The sequence below is a fragment of the Amblyomma maculatum genome, chromosome 4 (assembly GCF_055883805.1).
Source record: "Amblyomma maculatum isolate TAMU_Amacu chromosome 4, ASM5588380v1, whole genome shotgun sequence".
In the NCBI taxonomy this organism is placed as follows: domain Eukaryota; kingdom Metazoa; phylum Arthropoda; class Arachnida; order Ixodida; family Ixodidae; genus Amblyomma; species Amblyomma maculatum.
Window position 1 is genome coordinate 63105907 of NC_139347.1, and position 23917 is coordinate 63129823.

General features: G+C 45.7%; 1 protein-coding gene across 4 annotated transcripts in view; it reads left to right on the forward strand.

The window, feature by feature from the left end:
• The window catches only part of LOC146191246 (uncharacterized), a 35629-nt gene that overhangs the window by 2893 nt on the left and 8819 nt on the right, over window positions 1–23917 (forward strand). For all 4 annotated transcript variants that reach the window (XM_084601730.1, XM_084601728.1, XM_084601729.1 and 1 more), the window contains exons 4-9: window positions 1885–1996; window positions 2978–3151; window positions 11507–11759; window positions 14592–14822; window positions 16092–16168; window positions 20427–20557. In XM_084601730.1, coding sequence (XP_084457856.1) covers window positions 1885–1996; window positions 2978–3151; window positions 11507–11759; window positions 14592–14822; window positions 16092–16168; window positions 20427–20557 — 978 coding nt within the window. The remainder of the gene's footprint in view (window positions 1–1884; window positions 1997–2977; window positions 3152–11506; window positions 11760–14591; window positions 14823–16091; window positions 16169–20426; window positions 20558–23917) is intronic.

The window sequence follows — 23917 nt, forward strand, 5'->3', positions numbered from 1 at the left end:
TGAGAAAGCTTCCTTTATCATGCAGCTTTTTGTCACTATGGCTGATACACATTAATAGCAGTCACCTGGACGCAGTGGATGACATTGGTGTTCGGTGCTGTAGCGAAATGTGGTGATTGCAGCAGAGCTGTAGGGCACGGTATTGTGCGAGTCGTGGTAGGATGCACTCTTTAGAATGCAACTTTTTTTTTCCAAGTGGAATGAAGCTGTGGTTAGAGCTGAGGAGTTGATGATGCTACCGCCATTGTGGATCAGGGGCTTTAGTGTTTGGCTAATGATCCCAGGGTTGCGAGATTGAATCCCGTCCATGGCAGCTACATTTTAGTGGCGGTGAGATGTGAAAACTGCTCTGTGACATTGGTACATGTTAAAGAACCCCAGGTGGTCTAAGCTAATCCTGAATTGTTCACTACGGCTTCACTCATATAACCTCATGCTTTGGTGTGTTACTTCCCCTCCCCAAAGAAGACAGAAAAGAAAGAAAGTTGATGGAGCTGCTATCAGTAAGATTAGAATGATTGGTTTGGTTTGAAAATTGACATGGGCTATGATCATGGTGGAGCTTTGGGAAGTTTTGGCCACCCGGGGTTCTTTAACGCACAAGGACATTGCATATTTCATGGTGTGTTAGTTGCTGCGGCCAGGATTGAACCTGCGTCCTCAGAATCAGCAGTGTAGCTCACTAACCACAGAGTCAGCGCAGCGGGGCCAAGATTAGAATGCAGCCTCGTGCGAGCAGGTTAATTAATCGAGATACGCCGACAGAACAAGCAAGTGATCCAAGTGAAACTGTGACAGTGCAGGGACCTCAGAGAAATGCATAGTTGCTCCATCTCGCTAGTTGCTTACAGTAAAAGGGGAAACTACAAGCACAGTTGTAAATGTTTCTGCATTGTGCTCCCTCTAGTCTACTCATGAGCCACATAGGTTTGGAAGATTTGCCCTGTGCTTGTTGCTACTGCTGCGCTGCCAGCTGCTTGCCAAGTGGGACTGAGCTTAATGAACCTTGAGGCTCGAAAATAAGTGCAGGGGGGAAAGAACGCACCTGCGAGTAAAGGTCCCTCGCCCACCACTCAGTATGTTTGACTAAAGATTCTTGGGGATCAAGACATAACAAGGAGCTATCCAGTAACTACCCTGATTAGGTCGTTTCTTACAGGCCAGTGTGGTAATTTCTTATTATAAAAGACCTCTTTTGGAATGTATGGACATTTTAAGAGCTCCACTGCACATCCCAATGTTTTCCTTTTTTCTTTATTATTGTAATATTAGATTGAATTTTGGCTAAATACTGTCACATATTTTTTCTTTCAAACTGTAATTTTTAATCGTCAAGAAAATTACATTATAGAAATTTTCTTAGCTTTAGCATGTGCAGTGGACCTTTTGAAGTGTATGCGTGTTCCTAAAAGAGGGTCCTTTTAATGAGGAATTGCCATAATGACCCGTAAGAAATTGATGTTATTTTGTCATAGCGTCTCTTCCTGGTGGGATATTTTAAATCTAAATGCATGTTTCAAATTGGCATTCTGTTCTGCACTTGCATGCCAAGTTTCAACAAGATATGTTGAAAAATAAAGTTTTCAAGACTCTCATCCCCACCTTAAAACTGCATGATGGCTTTATGAGCTGTGCGAATTTTGCTTGACTCTTTGCCCATCACATGCTCTTTCTAGTTTTGGGAGTCAGATCTGTTGCCGTATTACATTTAGTCAGTAGTAATGCGGATTGTGGTAACATATGTTTTTCGTTCTGATATTTTCAGAGTTATTTCATTATTTTTGATATTTTCTATATTCCTTGCTGTAAAAATGTTAAATGATGTAGCCTTGGGCATACTTTGCAGCACATGTTAATAGCACATGTTAATATATTGGTCCCTAGGTCACCTGAGTATGGGGCAACAGTTGTTGAAGCCGTTGTCAAACCGGCAACAGCTCATGTGTCTCAGCTTGTGGCTGGCCAAAGGGTTGCGACCAGAACAAAACCGATCATGGTGAGTTGTACAAAGCATTTTATCATGTGGCTTTCCATTCTGAATGTTAGTCATTAAAAATCTCGTGTGCCTTGGCATTTTTGAGAGCTTTAAGTGGGATACACACACTTTTATTACATTTTGATGACTTACTGTTATCATACTGTTATGTTAGTTCTTTTGCACGAGAATTGTTGGCTACCTTTCAACTAAACAGCAGCGCAGGCTTCCAACTGCCATTGAACCGAATGGCAGATATAACTGCATTTTTATGGAATTTTGTTTCTTCAAAGCTTGGTTTAACCTTTTGATGGGATTGTGCCGGACATAACCAGTAAAAAAAGGAAGAAAGACGTCCACATCTAGGACATCTGGTCAAACTGCCACATTTTATGTCTCTGTTTATACCAGATTGGGGGCAAGGACAGTCTTCTAAAGACTTCGCTCTTTGCAGTCAATTGACTATCGTTCTTGCAGCAAGCACAGTCTTCTAAAGATTTCGCTCTTTGCAGTCAGTTGACTGTCGTTCTTGCAGTTTACTGAATTAAAAAAAAGTGGTTTGAATGATGTCATGGAAAGGGCTATACAACAGGCCCTTGCAAAAGAGCCAAACAAAAGACACTGCTAATAATGTTTGAGACATGAACTGCCTAGTGGGCTGTGAACGTAACTGTGGTGTCTGCAGGCAATAGCTAGAGCAGTATTCTTATTGTGTTGCTCTCACGTCTTCTAATATTCAGTGTGCTAAAGCTGTCATACTGATGTCGCTTCAGGCTGTCTGGTGATGTATTTACACATTATTCAGATTAGTGCAGTTCTTGTGTAGACTCGAGTGCTTTTTCGATTTGCCTTTGTTAAGGCAGGATAGCATTTAATGGCCGAAACACATTTTTTTTAAGTGCATTGCGGAAATGTGTTGAAATCGGTGGTATTTTCAGTGAAACTAGCTGTGACAAGATGGCCCGCAGCCGTTTTTTTAAGGCTAGTCCAATTCCTCTGCAGCGCCCAAGCCGGCATCCTGCCCCCAGAACTGGTTCCAGCGTGAGGTTCCTTGGCTTCCAAAGCAAGCTGGACAGCCAAAAGGCTGTAGCACCCACCGTGGGGGCACCCGTAAGTCCGGCTTCTCTGCCACCTAGGAGGGCCTATCGTGGCCAGGGCAGAGGTCTGTCACAGCTGGTAAGTATGAATAATTGAATTCTTTCTACTGCCATCATTTAGCAGAGCTGCTGATGCATTTGTCCGGGAACCGAGCATCTGTTTCAGCATGGTTCTCTGCAGCGGCCCTCGTTGATTGCTCATTATGCATCAAGAATATTTATTAAATACTGAACTTTATTTTTTTCACAGGGAGTGGCGAATATAATGCTCTGCATTTTGTATATCTCGACAAATTATTAAATTTTTGTCTTATTTACAATTGCATTTCGTGAAGTTTTGTTTAATATTTTTCTAAAATATGGTTTTTGGGAAATTATATTGTAACGCGCCTTCGTAGAACGTCGACGGAAGATGAAGAAGAGCGGTCGGGTAGATCGGTGAAGAAGAAAAAAGAGCAAGGGCAGAGGAACGTTTGTACGCTTCGCCGCAGTCCTGTTTGTACCGATCCCTGTAAATAAACCCCCCGTGCATACAAAGCACGTAACATCTTGGTGAGAGGTGCTTGGGTAGCGACCACGGAGCGTTTCATCTACCGAAGAAGCCGTAGACTTGCTGGCCTACCACCAATACCATCAGACATGGCTGAAGACGGCAGTACCGAGCAGCCAGGACCATCCACGGCGAACAACTGGCCCCATTATCGAGAGCCGCGTACGTTTTCCGGAAAACCTGAGGAGGACGTTGATGAGTGGCTGAAGCACTACGAAAGAGTGAGTAAATACAACCACTGGACCGCCGCTACTAAGCTGGCTAATGTGGTGTTCTTTCTTGCCGCCACTGCCTTTGATTGGTTCGATAATCACGAGGATTCATTAAGTACATGGGCTATCTTTACAAGCGAAATCAAGAAAAAGTTTGGAGATGAACCTGCAAAGAAGAAACGCGCTGAACAAACTTTGTTTCACCGGGCGCAAGTACCCGGAGAAACTTGTACTGCATATATCGAAGCCATCTTAAAGCTATGCAGACTCGTCAACCCCACTATGCTTGAAGAAGACAAAGTCGGGCACCTCTTGAAAGGAATAGCGGAAGACGTTTATAATTTTCTTATTAGCAAAGAGAACCTGAGCACCACCGCTGATGTTATAAAGCATTGCAGAACATTTGAGGCTCTGAAGCTGCGACGAATTACACCTAAATTCGGAAGACTGGCCAATGTCACCTCTGTAGCCAGTGTTGAAGCCTGTCCTTCAGTTTCCATGGCCGATATGATACGAGAGATTGTACGCGAGGAATTGTCAAGATCTAGGGACGCCATCTGTAGTGAAGAATATGTGCGGCAGAGTTGTGCACCACCGCAGGCAAATGTTGCCGCCCTGTCCACTCCGTGGGTTCAACCTAGCGGCGCTTCGCATATGGACGATCAACGCAGCTGTACTCAACGTTGTGACCACCAGCCGATGGAAAAGAGGCCCGCCTACTCTGAAAATGTGGTTTGTCAGCAGCGAGAGCCTCGCTACAACCAACGTCGCGACTTCGTTAGTGAGGACTCTTATGCTGATCGCTGACGCCCTCAACCTGTGTGCTACAGGTGTGGCATTGCGGGGCATATCGCTAGATACTGCCGCCGTCGTTTTCCAACTGTCCAAGATTACCGACCCCACGCGAACATTCACGGACGGCTGCACACCGAGCAACAGCGATCCCCGACTATGCCTACTGGGGACTCACACCATTCGACATATTTGCGGAATTCATCTCCTGCATCTGATCGTAGTGTGACGCCGCCACCCCAGCGCCCGCGAAGGTCACCTTCCCCTCGACGTCGTTCTACCCCTCCGCCTCCGGGAAACTAGGGGGCGCGGCCGATGGAGGTGAGGCCGCCGGCGAGTCGATGACGTCCATACCTCTGCCCGTGTTTATGTTAAAGAACAAATTGGAAATGTTGGTTGATGGTGTGAAAACAGTGGCTCTTGTGGACACTGGTGCTACAGTATCTGTTATGAGTTTGAGTTTTAAGAACCGTTTAGGTAGAAAAGTAATGTTCAGTGGTGACCGTGCAGTGTTATTCCGTGGTGTCGGTGGTGAACCTCTAGTTCCTCTTGGTGTGTGTGCTTCGGATGTTGTTATTGGCGGCCTCAAGTTTAGAGTAGAATTTGCAGTACTGCCTCGGTCTACGCATGATGTGATTCTTGGGATTGATTTTCTGCAAGAGTGTGGTGCAACTTTAGACTGTGGTACGGGAGAGATTGCTTTGAATCCTTCACTACTTTCGGTTCTTGTGGATGACTCGACACCTGAATTTGGAGTATTTGCTGTGGAAGAAGACACAATTGTGCCAGCGTTATCTGCAGCATTCGTGCGGGTTTTCTCTATTCGGAACCAATGCGAATCTTTTGAGGCTATAGTAGAACCTACGAGATTCGCCTGCTCTAAGAAGAGTATCCTTGTGCCTCGTTGCGTCATTCCCGTGACTAAAGGCCGCACTGAGCTATGGACAGTGAACCACTCCGAAGAGCCAACTGTGTTGCCTCGGGGCCTAAAACTCGCCCGTTTCGAGGAAGGCATATCCGGTTCCGTCGCGGCGTTAAACAGCTCTGTCACTGAGCAGCAGGTGCGACCAGGCATGGACAAGTTACGGCTATGATTATTAAGTCTCTTTCTACAACTGAGCGTCATATTCTAGTGGAACTACTACTGAAACACGTGACAGTGTTCGACTTTGCCAAGGATGACTCAATGCCACTGCCTACCAGTCGTATTCATCACACGATCAACACTGGGTCCGCCCCTCCAATACGTCAGAAGCCCTATCGAGTCTCAGCAACTGAACGTAAGGTAATAGATGAGCAAGTTCAAGACATGCTAAAGCGCGGCATTATTCGAGAGTCCTGTAGTCCTTGGGCAGCTCCAGTTATCCTTGTTAAAAAGAAAGATGGCACATGGAGGTTTTGTGTTGACTACCGCCGTTTAAATTCAGTCACGAAGAAAGATGTCTACCCGCTTCCACGTATAGATGACGCAATTGACTGTCTGCACTCAGCTTCATACTTTTCTTCTATTGACTTGAGATCCGGGTACTGGCAAATCCCCATGCACATTGCAGATAAAGAAAAAACGGCATTCGTAACACCAGACGGACTTTACGAATTTAACGTTATGCCTTTTGGATTATGTAATGCACCTGCCACATTCGAGCGGTTCATGGATACAATTCTACGTGGACTAAAGTGGCAAATTTGTTTATGTTATTTGGACGACGTAGTAATTTTTGGCAAAACATTTAGTGAGCACAACAGCCGTCTGGATATCGTACTTAATTGCATGGAACGAGCTGGTCTTGTACTGAATGCAAAGAAATGTCATTTTGGCGATCGTGAAACAATTGTCCTCGGTCACTTAGTTGACAAAGAAGGTGTTCGACCAGATCCCAAGAAAATTGAAGCCGTCAAAAGTTTTACCGTGCCCAAATCAGTAAAAGAGCTGCAGAGCTTTTTGGGGCTATGCTCGTACTTTCGACGCTTTATACCAAGGTTTGCAGACATCGCTTACCCACTTACGAGGCTACTGCATAAAGATACACCATTCAATTGGACCAGCGAATGTGACTCAGCTTTCCGTCATCTGAAGTTTCTTTTGACCTCGGGCCCAATCCTCCGCCACTTCTGCCCATCAGCTCCTATTGAAGTACACACTGACGCAAGTGGTATCGGTATCGGCGCTGTACTCATACAACGCCATGGACGCGATCAGCACGTGATAGCGTATGCCAGCCGCTCGTTGAGTAAATGTGAAAGAAATTACACGGTTACGGAGCAAGAATGTCTAGCTGTTGTTTTCGCTGTACAGCGCTTTCGTTCCTATCTGTACGGGAATGCTTTCACGATTGTGACCGACCACCATTCCCTTTGCTGGCTCGTGAGTCTTCGTGACCCCTGTGGGCGGCTCGCTCGATGGGCTTTACGCCTACAAGAGTTTAATTTTACTGTGGTGCATAAAAGCGGCCATAAACACTCAGATGCTGACTGTCTTTCGCGCTTGCCGCTTCAAACGACTGATAATGACTCAGACAATTTCGATGAATATTTGGCTCCAATTTCACAAACCTTCCCCGATCTCCGAGTTTTCCGAACCGAGCAACGCAAAGACAAAACATTAACTTCACTGTTTGATTCCGCCAACGATCCTGTGAAGAACACATTTAGCATTCGCGAAGGGGTGCTTTACAAGAAAAATTTCGCCTCTGGGGGAGCACGTATGCTTCTTGTCGTTCCGGAAAGCCTACGTATCACAGTTTTAGAAATGACGCATGATGACGCCACGTCTGGTCACCTGGGAGTGGCCCGAACACTCCACCGCACACAGCAGCGATTTTACTGGCCGAAGATGCGTTCAACGATCAAGCGATATGTAGCCAGCTGTGTGCAATGTCAGCGCTTTAAGCTGTCGACTTCAAGCCCACATGGAAAACTGCAGCCAGTCACACCTCCAACAGCCCCGTTTGAGCAAGTTGGCATTGACCTTCTTGGACCTTTTCCACGATCCTCTAAAGGAAACCGATGGATTCTTGTGTGCGTTGATTATTTAACCTGCTACTGTGAGACAGCCGCGATACCATCCGCTACTGCGTCTGAAGTATCAAATTTCTTACTTCGACTCGTCATTCTTCGGCACGGCCCTCCTGCAGTCATCATTAGTGACCGTGGACGCCAATTCACAGCGGACATTGTCGAAGAACTGCTTCGCCTCAGCGCCTGCAGTTTTCGCCACTCCACGCCATATCATCCCCAAACGAACGGTGTGGTAGAACGAACTAATAGGACGCTTACCACCATGTTGGCTATGTACGTCGCTGCAGACCATAAGGACTGGGATGGCGTTCTACCGTTCATTACGCATGCATATAACACAGCGCAACATGAGACAACAGGCTACAGTCCCTTCTACCTTCTCTATGCTCGCACGCCTCGCTGTGCCCTCGACACCATACTGCCATTTTTCATTCATGACGAACCTTCTCTTGCTACGACACTCTGCAGAGCTGAAGAAGCCCGCCAGCTGGCCAGAGTTCGAATTTTATCTTCACAAGAACGTTCTAAGACTCGCTACGACGCCCGACACCAACAAGTTTCCTATGCTCCTGGTGACTATGTGTGGTTGTGGACACCTCTCCGTAAGCGTGGTCTTTGTAAAAAACTGTTGTCACACTACACCGGACCGTTTGTTGTGTTAGAACACATCAATGACCTGAATTACGTCATAGCACGCATAACGGCGAATGGTCGACGGTCACGGCAGACGCAGGTGGTGCATGTAGCCCGCCTCAAGCGATTTCATACCAGAGGTTCTCTATAACTCGCCCGACGGGCTTCGTCTGCGAGGAGGGAAATGTAACGCGCCTTCGTAGAACGTCGACGGAAGATGAAGAAGAGCGGTCGGGTAGATCGGTGAAGAAGAAAAAAGAGCAAGGGCAGAGGAACGTTTGTACGCTTCGCCGCAGTCCTGTTTGTACCGATCCCTGTAAATAAACCCCCCGTGCGTACAAAGCACGTAACAATATTGTGTCTTACAACCCACAGCTTCATATTTAAAGTTGTGTGCCTAAAAAGCGAATCTATTTAGCTTTCTTTTCATGTATTGTATAAAATTTTTGACATGATAGTTTTTGCAAGAAAAAAAATCTACTGAAACCTACAGTAAACGGCCATTTTGCCCACGGTAGGGAAAGAGTTAAGGGTTTGACACGAGAGTGTAAGCTACCAGCTCACATATAAAGTCACGCTTCAACCAAGCCGTATGGACGTGCTTGCATGTCGGCTGATTCTGATATCACCCTCTCATGTGAAAGGAGCTACTTGAGTTGGCAGCTCCTGCCCGTGGCATAAGGGTAACGTGAATTCAAATGTCATGGCAGGCTGAATTTTTTATGAGGAGACCGTAGCTACGCCTCTTCACGGTGTAGCAGCAGCCATCCGAGGTCTCGCTTTGGCTGTTGTAGTATTGCTTTCGCAATAAAAAAATCAGCCTGTCACGACTTTTGAATTCACGTTAACTCTATGCCATTGGCAGGAGCTGCCAACTCTGGTCGCTCCCTTCATAAGGGAGGGTGATATCAGAATCAGCCTGTCAAAACCGTTTGCATTCTCGTTACCCCTACAACATGCAAGCACGCTCATATGGCTTGGTTGAAGCGTGACTTTATATGTGGGCTGGTAGCTTACGCTCTCGCGTCATACCCTTAAAGGATGAGCTTAAGTGACCCCAATAATGTAGCACCTTACACTGATAGGGCATGATAGGGGAATAATATAGCAGGCAAAAGAAGCTTTCGCTGTTGCTTTCGCAATTCAACTAGGGTTAACTAAAAAAAATGAAAGCATGTATGTGTTGGCAAAATCATTCACACGTGATAAAATATGATTTGAACAATAAAATCAAGTGATCACACTCGGAGCAACAAGAATTGAAGCAATTAAAGGCGGTTGTTTACTGATCAAAGCCAATAGCAAGAGGTCCAGCGTCTATAAGAACAGGCAATAAAATTAAGGCACATTTAAAGGTGCATGCAGCAGCTACAGTGATGCAGTGTTACCTTTTTTTTTTTTTTCACTGCAGCTTTTTCCCTTTGAATAGCCGGGCAAATCTTCTTCATCTTGATCGTGAGGGATTCAATCAATGAATGAGGAATATTATTGAAGCTTTTACTGAGTGTGCATCTGGGCTGGAGTTTACTGTTGAAGAACCAGTGGATGATCAGTTACAGTTTTTAGATTTATTGATTCAGTTCGGTGAGGATCATGCTTGTTGGGAATACAATCGAGATCGGTGAAGCCCTTGCTAACCAGAGCTAAACCACAACTAATTTTTTGTAAGTTGACTCTTTCTCAACTCAGATTTTCAAATTTAAGAAACAAGTACTTAGTTGTATAAATATAGTATCTTTCTGCATCAGATATTAAAAAGAAAATGGTTACCAACGTTTGCAGCTGCAGTGCTGTAGAAGGAATATGGCATGACACTTATCAAGCAGAGAAAAGTAAACATCTACCTTTGCTGCCAACAAGCTTGTGCAGTAAGCTGTGGGTTTTGTTTGGGAAACTCTTGGTCACTTGGGGGTAACATATGTGTGTTTGTTATTAAAGGGTTACTGTAACGAAAAATGAGAGCTCGCCACCGATTCAGTGTTCGAATGAAGAGCGTTAACTCGGTCTTTTCAATCAGCTCGCACATTACACACACCTTATTAAATGATGTCACTAAATTCGGCATCTCTCTTGACCTGATTTACTTTGGGACGTTAAACCCCATAAACTTCACAACTTATGGCCCTCATTTCACCACTGATGTTTTCAAGGCTACCCAAACTGTTTTGACACTGACACAGCATTCGTTTCATCACCCAATCACACTTTATTCAACGCACCATTCCCCATCCATGGCTGCTTTTGCAGTCTGTTTCAAGTTGAGCAGCACGCTGCTCCTCATCTTCGGCTTCTCGGCGGGCACGCTTGGCTTCTTGATCAATTAGCGAAGTGTTCTCATGAAGCATGCATTGCTTAGGATCATCTGAGGTGGCTCAGCTGCTGCAGTATATCGTCATTCTACTCGGACCAGCATCAGAAGGTGCCGCCTCTGTGTCCATCACCATTCATGTGACAAGATGCTCGTTGCACGTGTTGCTTCACTTTCTTCAACATGACGAAGCGGCGTTCCTCTACGATCACTCATTACAGTTTCGAGGATCAAACGAAAGGCCGTCGGCACGAATCCCTCACACACACTGGATCTTAACTCGACTAATAATTCTGTGCTCCATACCTTACTAAATCGTCTGCCATCACTCCGAGCCCTCTGTGCCAAATGAATTGACCACAGTTTTGACAGAAATGGTAGCTCTAAATGGCCAAATCTGTCCGGCTGCCATATATATATAACGGAACGACAGCATGGGGGTAAATGCCGGTCTGGTGGCCTCGTGCGCGTCTGACGTCACAATGTGGCCACCTAGCCATGTGATGTGATATACATAATCTGGTTACGTGATGACGTCACAATGCAGCTAACCATGGTGACAACCTTTTATGTGATGACGTCACAGCATGGCTACCTTAGTCGTGATATACATTATGACATTGCAACATACCTACTCATGGCAGCGACCCTTTTTACATGATGACGTCATATGACTGCCCTAGTTGTGTTATACGGCAGATGGTCACGTGGCTACAATAGCAGCACTGAGATTAAAATGCTGCTGCAATTTGATCACATCGTGTATCGTACAGACTGGTGGACACGAAATGTGCAAACAGAAATAGTAAGAGGTTATGGTCCTGAAAAACATGTCACATTTCAGGGCTTGAACCCAGGAGCTTGTGCCTCTGTGAACCTGTTGGCTTGCAAACTGAACCGTGTAAATTTGTATGTTTGCAGAGGCAGCCCAATACAAAGCCTGGTTCTAGGCACGAAGTCCCTCCCAGATTGCAGCGGCCGACTAATGGTGCGCCCTCCACTGCTGCTGCTGCTGCTGCTGCCAACAGCCTGCCAACCAGCAATGGCACGGCAGAGCCTCCGTTAAGAGCTCCCTTGCGCATGCCTCGTACTGCTGACAGCTCGTTGCGGCCAGTTGCCGTGCCTCCACCTCCGCGGCCAGCCAGGTTGCCCACACCGCCAGCCAGTCCACCCGGTGAGCACGTGGGCTCCAAGTAATGTGTAAAGTTCAACTAGTAATTACCAACACTGAGAGTGCAAGGGACAAAGTTTCGGAAAAGATAAGGCATGCCACTGCACTGTGCTTGTCCTCCTTTGACCATCCTTAAACTGGCTGTGTTGCTTAAGCTCACTGGTGCCAAGTCCTCGTCTGAGAAGGGGTTAAACGAAGTGTTCATCGATTGTCGGTACCTGCATAAACGGAAATCATTTACAATGCCATCTTTTGTGAGGAAAAAAACTTTCAGGGCCGTTCTTGCTTGGTTTCACTTACTTACTTATGCAATTTTCTTTTTGAATGAGCCGTGTATCGCTGTTTGTAAGTCGGCATTGTTTCTCCAAAACTGGCAATCTTAAATTGTGAGGTGGACCTATACATGGAGCCAGCCTATTGGCAGAGTCTAACGTAGCTTTAGCCTTGCTTCTTGTAGTACGTACCTCATGCTGATATGTAAAGAAAAGATTAATTTGGGTACAAATCGGCTTCCCTTCCACACCAAAGATGGCTTCCATTGTGCGCTCCATGTGTCGGCTTGGAAGCATCAAACAAAACATTGGCTGTGGTCAGCCAATGGGAAGGCAAGTGAACTATCGGTAGTGTGAGGGCGTAAAAAAGACGGTGGGGTGAGTGCCAGGTGACATTACAAAATTGCAGAGTCTTTACAGTGTGCTCATGCGGCATGGAGGGAAGCCCATTGAAATAGTTACTATTATCAAAATTATCACCACATGCCTTACCCCACAGCGGCCTGTGTCTGTTTCAGCACCTAGAAATCGGGACAAAATATTTTGAATACAGTAGACTCCCTTTAAGACGAACTCCAAGGGACCATGAAAATTGTTCGTCTTATCAGAAGTTCGTCTAATCAGGAGTGCTTCCAAAAATGATGTTTGAGCATGCAGAGTGTGTCCAAATACCTCGTATATGAGAACAAATGAATAAAATGGCCTTTCTGGAAAATAAACTGCAATACAAGCATTTATTGGACTAATGATTGTCTACTACACTTTGCAGTAGTAAGGCATCAGGCATTGTTGACTGTTACCCAGTCTGTTATTTTTTTTTCTGTCTGTCGTGAAAATCGACGGCCTGCTACAAAAGCAGACATCTCGCTTAACTTTTGAAGATACCCTTCAGTGCCCTCACACTGTTAAAAAAACTGCACTAAAGTGTCTAGGCAGGCATTCACTGGCAAATTCGCACTGCGCGCTCTCTTCACCAAGGCAAGCAGAACGTCTTCAAGGTCTTTGTGCATAGCTGCGCGCATCCTCTTCCGCTTTGGCGCAAACTCACCATCTTCCAAAGCACTGGTAATCCGCACTTCGTCCTTCACGATACTGCTCACGGTACTTTTCGCGATGCCGAACTTGACGCTATTTTAGTCTTTGAAAGCGGGCCGGCGCGAACTTCGGTCTAAACTTTGGCCTTCTCACGAAGCTCAAGCGGCTTTTTTCGAGTTGTTGGCCGACTAGCCATAGTAGCAACACGGCGAACACGGCGCGTACAAAAACAAACAGCGCACACCACGAGGTGACAGCATACAGCCTGGTAGAAAATTGCGGGACACGACGCGCACACCTCCCATGAACAATGGATCTGTGCACTGCGTAGTAGGCGTCGTTGGCGGTCAGCAAAGGCGCTGAGCTCGGTAGCACTGGCATGACGACACTATCACGTGATCACCATTGGGAAACGTCATTGGCTGCTTTTTCCTCTCACCGTTTTTTTTCCCTCGTTTCGCTAGTTCTGCTGGCCGGGCCGCGCATGCTCTTTTTTTTCTCTCTCTCTCTTCCTCCCTGCGCTCTGTTTCGTCCTTGCCCGAGGTCATACCAAGACAGCCGGCACGACGCGAAACACGAACCTACTCCTACTGCGGGGACAAAAGGAGTGAGCGGGGGAACGGTGGGAGAGGATGAGCAGCGGCACTCTTCCGCCTTCGTAGAATAGCATTTCCGACGCCGACGTGCTTGGGTCTGCGTGCGTCGGCGGCACGGATGGTCATGACACTGAAAAGCTTTTTTTTTTTTCTTTCCGCTGAAGCACTGCTCGGACGGTCGAGTAAGCTGCGCAGGTGGGGTGCGGCCGGCCGTGAAAATTCATCTTAACCGATTAGCAATTGCAAAGTGTTCATCTTAAAGCGGATTGTTTTTGCATTGACTCTATGGGGAACCAAACAAACGACCTCCACTGTTCATCCTAACCGAGGGTTCATCTTAAGCGAGTTCGCCTTAACGGGAGTCTACTGTAGTGTCTCTCATCTAAAATAAAAAGCCCATCATCTATGCACCGAAGGTAATCTGGCCCGTGAACATAAAGGACATGTTAATGCAAATGGCATTGTTTGGTGTTTCCATGTTCGGCCTTGCTCGATTTACTCTATATGTGTGTCGAAGGCTCCCTCAATAGGTCTGCAGCATACTGTGCACTTGTTGGATTCGACTTGGTCTCTGGGGTGGCGTTTGTTCTCCTTTTAACACCGTACAGTTGCATTCAAGGTCAAATGACGCTAGCAAATCAATGGCTGTAAAAAAAAAAAGATCACGAGAGATTCTTGGCTACATTATAACGAGTTTCAACTGTATCACCTCAGTTCTTATGTTGGAGCGGCCAAATAAGTGTTCGTTTTTGTTTTTTTTTTAAACTATAGTGCGTGCTCCTTAGTTTTCACGAGGCACTGCTTTTTGAAAAGTTTCGTCTGCCAACGTTGAGTAACAAGTCATAATCCCTTGCATGCTCTGTGCTCGAGGAGTGTGCCAGTGTTGTTTGTGCTGCTGCAAAGGGGGCTTCTTTTCTTCCTGTTTGAACCAGCGCCAAAGACGTGCCGCCAACTGGTGGAGGACTATGCCCGCGAGCGGGGCTTCTCGGTGTCGTTCAGTGCAATCACCAGCCGCAGCTCGAAGAAGGGTCCCCTAGTGTGGCTAGCCACTTTGAAGGTGGATGTGCAATCCTTCTACTCCTACCCCGACGAGAAGGAGTCGCGGGAGGAAGCCGAGGAAGAGGCTGCACGCAAGGCCATCCATTTCCTTGGCCTGCACCAGGGTGAGCTTGCTCTGTTACCCTTATTAAGGCAATCTTTTTTTTTTTTTAACTTACACAAGCTACAACTAGTGTAGTAAATCTCCAATATCTCCAACGGTCCTATTACTGCACTAGCACTAGAGCTGCCACTCGGCCGGTTTTAGCTGCTGTATGTTCTTTGAAGCCTCTAAGCTCGTGCAGCAGCAGCGCCCTGTACAACGCACTCATGTCTGTGTAGGTGGCTTTTGCTACGGTATAATGGGGCGGCAGGCATGCCCGAATGGACAGGAGCTGCCAACTTAGGCAGCACTTCTAAGCGATAGCTTATACAGCTGGTTCGGCCGAAAAGCCGTCAGCTTCGTAGTTGTCGGCACCGCATGTCAAAAATAATCGGGGACTGCATAAATGTGTAATAGTTCAATTAAGTGAAATAATTAAAAATGAAAAATTGGATAATGGGGAATGAAAGGTGTAACATGCTCAAAATGAGAAGCCAGTGCTTTGTGATGCTAATTAAGAAAATTTAGCTTGCATAATTGATTCATTAATTTAAATACTAATTGAAAAAAGTGAAACTTAAAAAAGGAGCGTACAAAGTTGTGAAAATGCTCAGAACGGAAAGCCAACGCTTGCTTATGCTAAGTATCAGTGTATAGGAATATAAAAAAAAGACGGAATTTAAAACATAAAGCAGTGAAAAACATTGTGAAATGCATATTGTGGCATACCCTTAATGGTGGAGTCTCCCAGTGTTGCATCGAATGCAAATAGAACGCGCTCTGGGACTCATCAAATTTCAAGAAGCGGCATCTAAGCTTACCGGTGATGTCAATGCCGTTCAGGCTATCAGAGAAAAAAATAAAAATAAAGTGAAAAAAAAAAAAACATTGTTCGTGAGTGTTTGCTATTGAGGCATACCCTGAACGGTGGAGCTTAAGTGTCTTCCAAATTTTTGAGATGCTGTTTGAACACGCCGTGACCCTTGGATGCTGAGTCGGGCACAGTACTCGCAGGCCATGCAGGCGCATTCTTACGGCTTAATTACAGTGAGGCTGTACGTCTGCTAAGTCAGGTGCCCTTTTGGATATTGTCATAGATTACGACTGTACGACTCAGCGAGTATGTGTGACCAGACACCGAAGCCAAAGCTGAAGTGCTAGTGCACCGCTTGAAGCTCTCGGAACATTGTTGGTTTTGAACTTTAATGCTGGCTGCTCCAGCAGTACAGGGGACAATAGTTGTGTGGCAACTTTTTTTCCCACTTTTATTTTCATTTTTTTATTTTTGCAGGTTCCCAAAGCCAGCTGCCCGAGACGAAGGTGTCAACCTCTGAGCAGGTCGAAGACTTCGTGAATAGAATTAAGGAGGTTAGCATTTAAACCACGTAGCTCATTATATTTGTAACAATCAGGCCCAGGATAGGCCTAAATGGACATGGGAGAGGCTTTTGCCATGCAGTGGGTCTAACCAATCCCTAGCTAATTTATGGCCCAAGGATGCAACCTGTGCACTGCAGAGGAGGCTAGCTGTTTTCAATCACTTTTATAGCTGATGGTAAGGGCAAAAAGAAACTAAAATTTGAAATAGGCAATGCAGGGCATATATGTCACAATATTATCTAAAAATAATATCCAAAACAGGCTCCCAAAAGGCTGCGTATGAAACATACATAGCGCGGAACCTTATTTTGCTACCCCTTTTTAAAACAACTTCAAATTTTGCACTGGACTTTTTGTTTCTTAGTGCCCATAAGCAAGCATTACATTCTGCCAGTACATCATTGACTTCGTGATCACCAGTTTCGCAACACACGGGTAGCAGCTTCTGGTGCTGCAAGGCCGCTGTATCGTTGAGTCCGCGACAACCACTCGGGCTGAGCGAGCAGTTTGCAGCGGTGCGTGGCTCACATATCAGGGATTTCGTGATTGCCGTTGCGCTGTGAGTGCAAGCAGCTTAAGCTCGCGGTTGGCGTTGATGGGATTTCTAGCCACGCTGTTCATGCTGCTAGATGTCTCAAATCGTGAGCACCTCACGCCACGCACCATGAGCAGATTGCGGCGACACACAACTCGTCGCATATCAACTGCGTGATCGCCAGTCGCAGCGTTCAGCCAGGGAGCAGTTTGCGGCAGCGCGCAGCCCATGCATTGGCGATGTCGTGCACCCATAAATCCACTCAGCACTAATTAGGTCTCCGTGACTGCCTTTCCCGTGCTTCTGCATACAGATGTTTAGAGAAGCTCCGCTTCTTCCATGCAAAAGCCTCAAGGTCATCTGGCTCGGAACATTTAAACTTGAACATTCGTGATGTGCAGCAAACATCTTCGTCTTCATCAAGTTCCAATTGCAACACTCTCTTGAGCTTCATTTACTCATTTAATTTGTTCATTTAACCTAGGTATGCAAGGTATATACGCCATGCACATACACCATCTGGGCAGGTGCGGGTGAGGTCTGTGAGCGTAGTGTCGGGCAGATCCATCATTCAGCATGACAAAGAGGCAGCTTGGCATAAAGGAAGAGAGACCAGGCTGCAAGAAGCTTACCAAGTGTGGAAGCGAGCCAAGATCAAAGTGGAAGCAGCGACTGCGGCTGCGACCAATGGCTTACGCTCGTGAAACTTGGCAAGGAAACTTGGCTTAAGTTTATCCTCATTGGTGACGCAGATGGGATGTTTAATGAAGGGAACTGTTCTTCCAAGGCTGCTTGCAGTGTCTGGGTACAGTGCGGTGATGACCGAGAATCTTAATGTATATGGCGGGGACTTTCCCTCTAAAGAGTGGAGTACAGTTGGTGCCTTTCCAACTTCTTTTTAACCCTTTTAAGGGCTTATGACGAGCTCAGCTCGTCATGGGTGTTTGGCGACGATCTAAGCGGCTTTTGATGAGCCCAACTCGTCAAATGGTGGTTTCCTATTTAAAACATAGATGGCAGCATGTGTTCTGTCTTGCATATTTACTAAATTGTATTTTACGCACGAGATGGCACAAGGTGCGTCCTGTGTTTTTTACACTTTCCCATGCTTTGAAACAAACGTGGCATCATCCGTGCGGCATTCCAGTGTGGGAGAACATTATCCATCAGATGATGACAGTACAAATTATAAGGATGCAGTCTTTTTGTTTTATTCTTTAGACGAAGAAGATAGTGATGATATTTATACGACAGTGAGTCTGGAGCGGAAGGAGATGTTGGCCAGCTCCTGCAATGGAGCCATGCTTTGAGCGCTATCACACAGATGGCAGTGTAAGCTAGTTTGATGTGAACTATGTGGAAATCGACAAGTGTGCACGACTATTCAAGGCAAATCCTTTTTCTACACTTTCTCTGATATTTATTTACTTCTTTTTATATTGCACCTAAACGGAGCCACGTATGGTGTGTTACTGTAGGCAACAAGGAATGATAAATAAAATGTTAATAGCTGCTGTATATTTTAAAATTATATTACTATTTTAAACGTTATCCAAGCATTTCGCGTCATAAAAGAATTTGACAATTTTGGAACAGAAGTCTTTTTGTATTAGAGCCCACGAGATGGCACAAGGTGCGTCCTGTGTTTTTTACACTTTCCCATGCTTTGAAACAAACGTGGCATCATCCGTGCGGCATTCCAGTGTGGGAGAACATTATCCATCAGATGATGACAGTACAAATTATAAGGATGCAGTCTTTTTGTTTTATTCTTTAGACGAAGAAGATAGTGATGATATTTATACGACAGTGAGTCTGGAGCGGAAGGAGATGTTGGCCAGCTCCTGCAATGGAGCCATGCTTTGAGCGCTATCACACAGATGGCAGTGTAAGCTAGTTTGATGTGAACTATGTGGAAATCGACAAGTGTGCACGACTATTCAAGGCAAATCCTTTTTCTACACTTTCTCTGATATTTATTTACTTCTTTTTATATTGCACCTAAACGGAGCCACGTATGGTGTGTTACTGTAGGCAACAAGGAATGATAAATAAAATGTTAATAGCTGCTGTATATTTTAAAATTATATTACTATTTTAAACGTTATCCAAGCATTTCGCGTCATAAAAGAATTTGACAATTTTGGAACAGAAGTCTTTTTGTATTAGAGCCCTTAAGAGGTTAACCACCTGTGCTTCATAAGGAACGCTCCGTGATTGTATTATCTGAAGCCACGTGAAAATGCGATTGTATTAGCCGTATGAAAATGCACTGCCTGTATAGTATAAGGTATTGGCCAAGAACTACAAAAGAATCGTATTATGCCGACAACTTATGAAGCGAAATCGTATCAAGATTTTACTGTACATCTATATGGGTTAGAACAGTGTGATGACATCGCCCTCCAACCCCACCTTCCTCCTTTCCAAAAGCAGCGAAGTGCCAAGAAGCATCTGAAACGGTGTGACTACCCAACGCACGTGCCCAATCGCAGCCATGCAATGGCTTGAAGTTAAAGAAAGTGAAATCAAAACTATACGACTGGGCTTTATTTTGGAAATGGGGGAATTTCTGAACTCACCATGCCTGCCATAGCTGTGCGCAGGCATCATTGTTTCATGAAATTCAGGTTCAGGCCAGTCTATTCCGGTTATTGCTCACTGCATGGGTTGTACCTTGGCACGATCCAAATTAATCTGTGTGAGTCTGGCCATGTCTGAAATGAGCGTCCGGTGCCATTGAACTGGCTGTCAACTAGGACCATGCTCGCGGGATCGAATCCCAGCCTCGGCGGCCACTTTTCGATGGAGGCGAAAAGCAAGGCGCCCGTGTGCTGTGCGATGTCAGTGCACGTTAAAGAACCCCAGGTGGTCGAAATTTCCGGAGTCCTCCACTACGGCGTCTCTCATAGCCTGAGTTGCTTTGGGACGTTAAACCCCACAAACAAACCAACCCTAGTTTCAATTGTCTGAATATTCGGAGTGATGAGGGTTGAATGAACGAGATTTTACTAATAAACGAGAATAAATGAGATATCCAATGTGTGTTCACCTAAAAAGACTCGAACAAGATGTTCATCGTAAAGAGCAGCAGCAGCAGGATTATACCCACTGCAGGGTGAAAACCTCTTCCTCATACTCATCCAGTTACTTGGTCCTGAACAAGATGATTAACAAGATGGTACACCGGTATAACTGTTGCCACTTTTGTGCACAAGGTCTCTTCAGACACCGTTCTTCCTGAGGTGAATTTCCCTCCTGCTCCGCAAAACTGCCTATGGCGTCTTTTTGTGCAGTGTTCAGTTGGACGGGCCCTTTGAAAATCTTTTTTTCTTCTGGTTGCCTACTTGGTGCTTCTTGGGCGTCTCTATTGTGCACCCAAACAACACCTGGTTGCCTCATGTGCTCATGTGCTCTTTCCCCTCTTCATCCTCTGCGCTCATGTGCTTCTTCCCCTCTTCGTCCTCTGTGCTCATGTGCTTCTTCCCCTCTTCATCCTCTGCGCTCATGTGCTTCTTCTCCTCTTCATTTTCTGTGCTCATGTGCTCCTTCCCCTCTTCATCCTCTGCGCTGCTGCTTCAGCAGAATTACCTTGTATATAAACTTTTCACTTCCAGTGCAGCTCTCGTTTAGTGCTGGTCACAAAGCTTGGAGCCGTTCCCACTTGTGATCATTTTTGTGTACGTTATTGTCTGCTTCCTTGGTTTCCAGCTGGTGGGGCAGAAGAACAATGGCTTTTGGAACACTGTCGTCCCAGAGATTTACCAGGAGCAGTACCGGGAGGCGGTACCAAAGAATTGGCTGGAGCTTGTGAAGTCCAAGGGAGCTGTATGCATTGCGGAGTAAGGAGTCGTTATTTGCTTCCGATGCTTTGTGAAAGTGCTGGCAGTCTTTCGCGTGGCTCCTGGGGAAGATTCTGATGCTGTTGATAGAAAAAATTGTTGCTCTGTAGGTGAAATTAAGTTAAGCCATGCAGAACACACAATGTGCTTAGGAGAGGCTTTTCAGAAGCTTATTGGAAAAAAAAGAACCCCTTGAGGTCGAAGTTAATCTAGATCTTGCTCACTTGGTGGTGGTGTAAAAAGCTCGGTAATTCAACTTCCGTTAAATCTGTAAATTGGATACTTCATACTGTCTGCACAGTCTTGGCCAATGGCCATGCACGTCTGAGGCGTCAAGCACTCTCCAAATTGGATGCTACAGATCGTGTTGCGCAACTCAATTTGAACAGGCTGCTGAAAAGACACGATGTACAGTAGGACTAGCGCTCCAGCTGGTCATTTAAATAACCCATCTCTGACCTAAATCACATGCAGCAGAGTTGCCTTTATCATTTTGATGTCGCTTTTCTTCGATGGCCTTAACAGTGTGCATGCAGTAAAATGCTCACTGAGATGTAAGAATTAGTCTTTTGTCTTTCACGTCTCATTTCAAAAGCAGACAACCATTGCCCAGTCTTTTACCAAAAAATTACCTGATGCAAGTGGTCCGCTTTCTGTGGGAGGGGGGTGCTTTTTACAGTTGCTTTTTTCGAATAATTTAAACATTTATTTTAGTCCCTAGCAGTTCTAACGAACCTTTGCTGTAGCAGCTGGGCAGGAGGTACCTCTTCGCATTTAGGGACACCACTGTTCCTTGAGGTGGGTTCAGAGAAGCGGACCAGATCGCGGATGGTGCGTGCATCAGCACAATTCTCGTGCCACGTGGCCGCGCATGTGCGGGTAGTTCAGGACTTCAAGCATTCATATGAAGGCAGTAGAGAATCCGCACATTATCTCTCCTCCAGCATGTTTGTGCTGTTTGCATGGCTCCGAAAACTCTTCTATTGGGAGTTTCAACATGGATGCTGAGCGAAAACGTTGTGCTGCACTGACTGTTGTCATTGAAGTGTTTGAGACAATGGGCAAGCTTTTGTTGCTAAAAAGTCGTTATGTTCAACAAAGCAATTAGAAACAATATTGGGACCCGCAGAATCTTTTTGGACCCTCCGCGGTAGGGCGCTCAACTACGGTGGCCAAGGATGCGGGATCAAATCCCGGCCATGATGGCCGCTTTTCGGTGGAGGCGAAAAGCCAGGCTCCCGTGTGCTGTGCGATGTCAATGCACGTTAAAGAACCCCGGGTGGTTGAAATTTGCGGGGCCCTCCACTACGGCATCTCTCGTAGCTTGTGAGTGGCTTTGGGGCGTTAAACCCTGTAAACCAAACCAAACTTATTTCTTAGCACAGCCGATTCACTGTTTTATATAGGCTGACAGCTTTCAATGAGCAGTAAAAACGTGGAGATCGCTTTATTACTGAGCACTTTCTTTCTAACTTCACTCATATTAGCTGAAAAAACGCAGCAAAGCCTTCACTTATGCACGCTCACATGCTCAAACATACTCAATAACGACGCAGTGCAGCAGGTATGGAGTGAACAAGTGAATGAAACACGCGAAAAGGAGAACGCACAATGCTAAACTTGTGCTGCAGATATGACGAACAACGTGCCAGAATAACCTCCCACATCATTCCAGTTAGCTGGCCTGGCAAGCGAGTTTACGTTAAGAGACTGAGGAACAATAAAGCAAAATAGAGCAAAACAATCCGGATATGTCGTGGCGGACTGAATAATGTGCTCGTCATTTTCATCCAATCCACGATCTGGGCCCGTGAAAGTCCGTGCTGTCTGCTCAGGGTCGCTCAAAGTAGTGATGTTCATGTCACGTGGTACGGCAACCGTGCTGATGCGTGCGGGTCATCCGTGATCCAGTCCGCTCGTCTGAACTTCGTTCTTTTACCTGCTGCCCAAAAATGTTATTACCAAGGAGGGCAAGGGCTATTAGGGCCTTGTATGCTGGCAAAGGGGTGCTGCCAAGGGGGATGCTGCCACAGGAGATGAAGCACAGCTCTCGCCACCCCAAGGATGGACCGAAAGTCAGAGTTATTTAGTGCTAAAAAAAAAAAAAAAAAAAAAAAAAAAGATTAGACGTCTCATTTTTTTACTGCTGATATTGAAAAAAATAAAACGATTTCAGACAGGAAGACAGGAAAGAAAATAAAGAATTAGGGCCATTATTCTGGTTGCAGCATTACTTAGAAGGGTAAAACTATTTTGTACTTTTTAAAAGATTGCGGTCGGAGCTTAAACTTTGGGGCTGCAGTTCATTGTCTGAAGATGAGATATTTTTTCTTTGAAGGCCAGATACCAACCCGTTCAGACTCTGTGTATGGAGTCAAATTGTGGAGCCATTGCTGCCAGGGTCGAAAAGGGAGATGTTAGCCGCTATAATGTTTCATTACGAGGCATCTGAACTGCTTGAATGAAACTGTGTAGACCCTCAGAGCAATATAATATCGCTGTGGTCCTTCATAATGATAAGATAGAAATCAGCACTTGCAAACTCCCTAAACCTCAACACGCACAAACTTGTTAAACCTGGAGAGCAGTAATACACTGCCAGCGTCTGTAATAAACGAATTGAGAAGAGTGCTAACGAGGATTGAAAATCAGCATTCACAGGCTCCTGCAAGAGAGGGCCATTGAGGATAGAAATCAACTTTCGCGCGCTTCCACTGGGATCGGGCAGAGAAACAGAAAGCATGCAAGCGGGTGCCCATAAAACCACGCAACTCATTAAAGATCGAAATTTGTTTTTTCTGTGTGTTATCGGAAGCAACTTTGCTAAGGCTTCCAACTCCTACAATGGGCAGCATCTCCTCTTCAGCACGTGCCCAGTAAGGCGCAAAATTTTGAACAGCTCTGTTCCAGTTTGGCAAAAACCATCAAATGGTTGAGGCTTGTTCGTGCAAGGCACGTGTATTGTTGCCTTGTCTAGGAGCGTACGTGTGATCACGTGTCCGTGAAGCTCGCACGCGTGGTCTCGCATCTAAATGCGCATTATACATGGTCCATTAGCAATGAAGCCTGGTGTAGTCTCGCATGTTGAAGGATGGGCACGAGAAATCAGGAACAGGTAGCAAACAGAAAGGTAAAAATATTTGAATTGATGCCAAATTTCTCGGGGAGATATGTGTAATCAAAGGAAAGTAATTGAGCTGACAAGAAAATTTATTTAGCTTCAATAGGGTGGGAATCGAATCCAGTACCATTGTATTGCAAGACGGGCACACTATCCACAGACCACAGAGAAGCTTGTTGGTGCAGGCTGTCTAAGAGTGGATATCCAAATATGCGACGCTGTCAGTAGCAATGATGGTA